General features: G+C 44.7%; 1 protein-coding gene across 1 annotated transcript; it reads left to right on the top strand.

Annotated features, from left to right (window-relative positions):
- The first annotated feature begins 1,246 nt into the window (after positions 1-1,246).
- LOC147896021 (putative pectinesterase 53) lies at positions 1,247-3,139 on the top strand. The gene is made up of 5 exons (XM_087382367.1): positions 1,247-1,780; positions 1,890-2,061; positions 2,165-2,371; positions 2,557-2,792; positions 2,989-3,139. Exons 1-5 carry the CDS (start codon positions 1,419-1,421, stop codon positions 3,137-3,139), a joined length of 1,128 nt encoding a protein of 375 aa, XP_087238493.1. The 5' UTR covers positions 1,247-1,418.
- The last annotated feature ends 435 nt before the right edge of the window (positions 3,140-3,574 follow it).

The raw sequence follows: 3,574 nt of genomic DNA, 5'->3' as shown, positions 1-3,574 counted from the left end.
ATCACCTGAAAAGTAGTTGGCACAGAAATTCCACATACATCCACTTCTAGATTCTTCACAACTCCCAAGGTCTTCACCCTAGTGTTGTCAGCCAATTTGATGCGATAAGGAGAGGTAGTACTAGAGTATTTTAAATCAGCATCTATCATTGCAAGTCCCCTCAAATTGAAATATGAACACAAATCCGTTCACACCCCCCAAGGTATTGGCAGATTATCCATTGCAAGTCCGCTTTAGTATTTGACCAATCAACAGTTGTAGCATGTTCTAGCATGTGTGATGATGTGGTCAAAGAAGCAAGAGACTTGAGAGGGGGATGAGAGGTGACGTGGCTATCATGACGACATGATGGGGAAGGGTTGAAACTTGAGGGAGAGTTGAAACTTGAGCGAGCAAGTGCAAATTAGGAGCTTAAGCCTTGAAGCAAGAAATCCGTTCACACTCCAAAGATATTGACTAATGTTCATGGCACGTCCCCTTTCATACTCACGTTGCAAGGGTGCCAGCTGCAGCACCCTATAGCCTCACCTAGCTCATCCACTTCCCAAGCATCTCTCCCATTGACTCTCCTTCCCTTGCGTGCACTTTGCATTTCCTCCCTTCCATCCTTACGTGCGCTTACACTCCCTTTCTCTTGCCTCCCTGGCTTTGTCGACCAATTCCACACAACACGACACTACCCATCGCTTCCCTTTCCCCATTAGTGGACAACCTTTCCTATCTTCGCTTTCCCAGCTCAGCAATGAGATCCTGTTTGATTGACGGAAGCTTGCGTTTGACTACTGCTTTGCTCTTAAGAGAGGGCCGTGCACACGAGAACACAAGTCTGGGAATCCAGCTAGGATCGCGGATTTCAGGTTTTTGTCAACGCGATTAAAAATGAGGTCGTCCGCCAGTTTCTTTAACGCTCGTTCGAGCTAGAGTAAAACGACGTGCGGCCATTTGATTGGCTTGGCACTGTTGGGAAGGCTCAAAACAAGGTGCTTAACTTTCAAGTTTGAAGCAAAGCAATCCAACTCAGTTTTTGAAGGTGCGATCAAAAGGCGAACATCATTCCTCTCATTCCACCGCGTGAACCAAAAGACCTGCAGCCACAAGGCGAGCGTGTGCACCGGCTCTAATTAACCTCCTTGACTTGTTGATCAATCATGGACGATGGGACCATGTTCTCGAGCTTATAAAAGGACAAGCAACAAAGAGGGGCTTTGCAAGTTGTAGCTTGTACCAAAAGATACGAAAGAGAAAGAGACGATTAGAAAGTACGAGAGGCAGAACGAGACTGACAGCCGACACCTAATTAAGCCAGGCCTTTTGGAGTAGACGACGATACGAGTAGAGAGATTGTGCGAGAGTCGAGAGTCGAAAGTCTGAGAGACCAACGATTTCTGACATCCTAAACCATTCATTTGCGTACGGAGATGTCTTTTATGCAGTTCAGAGCCATCACCGTTTTCCTTCTGATTGCTTATACGCTGCCACCATGGTTTCACTCTGCTGAGAGCAGGCAAACTATGCGAAGTCTGAAAGCCACAGATCCTAGTAATATGACATTAGCCGATACACAGGCAGACTTTCTGCGATGGGTTGGAGAAATGGCCTCAAAAAGCCATGTTCAGGCCACCAATACTGTAGACTTCGTCACTAGTGCGGCTACAGCCAACGTTATCACAGTGAGCAAAACCGGAAAGGCAGATTTCACGACTGTTCAGGCTGCCGTAAATGCAGTCCCGAATCATAACACTCAGAGGATAACAATCTCGATCGGTCCAGGAATTTTCAAGTAAGCCTTCTGCCACTGACCCGAATTTTTTTTGAGCTTACAAGCTTGAAAATTTGTTTAATGTTGTTGAGAATCACCCTGATTTATATAGAGTTTCTTCTGGATACAGGGAGAAAGTGAATGTTCCAAAAACTAAACCTTTCATCACATTTCTGGGCGCTGGAAGTGATCTTACAACTATAACTTGGGGCGATACAGCGTCGAGCAGTGGTAGCACTTTCAACAGTGCTAGCGTGGCCATCAACTCCGACAACTTTATTGCGCGCGGTATTTCCTTTACGGTAAATTCGCTACCATAGGCTCCCGAGTTCGATTAAACTTGAGCAGCAATAGTCCATTTCATTTGAGATCGTTTTCTAACTCTTGCCTCGGTACACTTTGCAGAATTCGGCCCCCGCCCCGCCTCCAGGTGCAACGGGTAGGCAAGCGGTAGCTCTAAGAATTTCTGGAAATAAGGCCGCGTTCTACAGCTGCAAATTCTACGGAGCGCAAGACACTCTCTATGACCATGCTGGGGAGCATTATTTCCAGAACTGTTTCATTCAAGGATCGATCGATTTTATATTTGGCGATGGGCTTTCCTTCTATGAGGTAAGAGTTTTATTCCTTCTATGAGATAATTAATTTGAAGCTCGTATTGATTCTTAGGTGTACGAAGAATTGGTGAAGCCATGGACATGACTGTTAGCCTGAGGATCTTAAGTTCGTGGATTCCCGATCTTCTCTGCCAGCTGGTAGGACAATTGCTGAATACTTTTGTTATGTGCCATGGACAGGGCTGTGAGCTGCACTCCATAGCGACTAGCTCAGGGTCGCTTACTGCACAGAATCGCCAAAGTCCAGGAGAAAATACGGGATATTCTTTTGTAAACTGCAAGGTAACCGGGTCAGGGATGATCTATCTGGGAAGAGCTTGGGGAAAGTATTCGAGAGTGGTGTTCTCCTACACATACATCGACAACATCATCGTACCAGCGGGATGGAATGATTTCGGAGATTCAAGCAGGGAGAAGTAAGCGAAAAATAATGTTTATTTACGTCACTCTGAGCAAAATGATTGATATTTTGTTCGTTCAGCATTAAACCAAGTGACTGCGGGTTTCATTCACGTAGATCAATTGCAGGGTGGTTCGAGAAAACGACAATGGGGTTGGCGTTGTCGTGAACGAAGACTGATTCTTCTAATGTGTGTTGATCATACGTTGCAGGACAGCATTTTACGGGGAGTACAAGTGCTCGGGGCCGGGGGCAAACTCGAAGAACAGGGTGGCATGGTCATACCAACTGACGGACGCGCAGGCAGCGCCATTCCAGACGCTGACCTTCGTAGACGGAGCATCTTGGGTTCAGGCGACGTAGAACCGCGTAGAACTTCCGTCCTGCATGGCAACCCAATTCCTTACTCACGCTTTGTAAAATGCACGCCTAGAAATTTATCAACATCCATTTATCTTTAATATTTTGTTGGTTAAACCCTTTGTAATAATACCCTTTCCCCTTGCAACAAGAAGGTCTTTCTTTCACCTTTGTGGTGTTGTTTGTCTCCTAGCTATTTCAATGAATTCACGACAAAGCCTTCATGAATACATTATCCCACTCTTTTTTTCATGAGAAAGAGAATTTATATTGAAAAGAAAAGAGAAATAAACAACAAATAAAATAAAATGCATTGTTTAAACATATGTTATCCTACTCTTCTAAACATGACATTCTATCTTCTAAAGCTTAAGATTGCTTTTGTTAGCTCTTGGTATTTGAGATTCTATCTTCTAAACTTAAGGTTGTCTTTGTTAC

The sequence above is a fragment of the Dipteris shenzhenensis genome, chromosome 12 (genome assembly GCF_047967505.1).
Source record: "Dipteris shenzhenensis isolate YYH24624 ecotype China chromosome 12, Dip_SZ_1.0, whole genome shotgun sequence".
Classification (NCBI taxonomy): Eukaryota; Viridiplantae; Streptophyta; class Polypodiopsida; order Gleicheniales; family Dipteridaceae; genus Dipteris; species Dipteris shenzhenensis.
This window is presented reverse-complemented; position numbering and strand designations above follow the sequence as displayed.

Bases quoted from the DNA above. Each gene is read 5' to 3' on its own strand.
- LOC147896021 (XM_087382367.1), top strand. From the start codon at position 1,419: ATGTCTTTTATGCAGTTCAGAGCCATCACCGTTTTCCTTCTGATTGCT. The intron at 1,781-1,889 runs GTAAGCCTTCTG...TTCTGGATACAG, and splicing joins ATCGGTCCAGGAATTTTCAA to GGAGAAAGTGAATGTTCCAA. The intron at 2,793-2,988 runs GTAAGCGAAAAA...CATACGTTGCAG, and splicing joins GGAGATTCAAGCAGGGAGAA to GACAGCATTTTACGGGGAGT.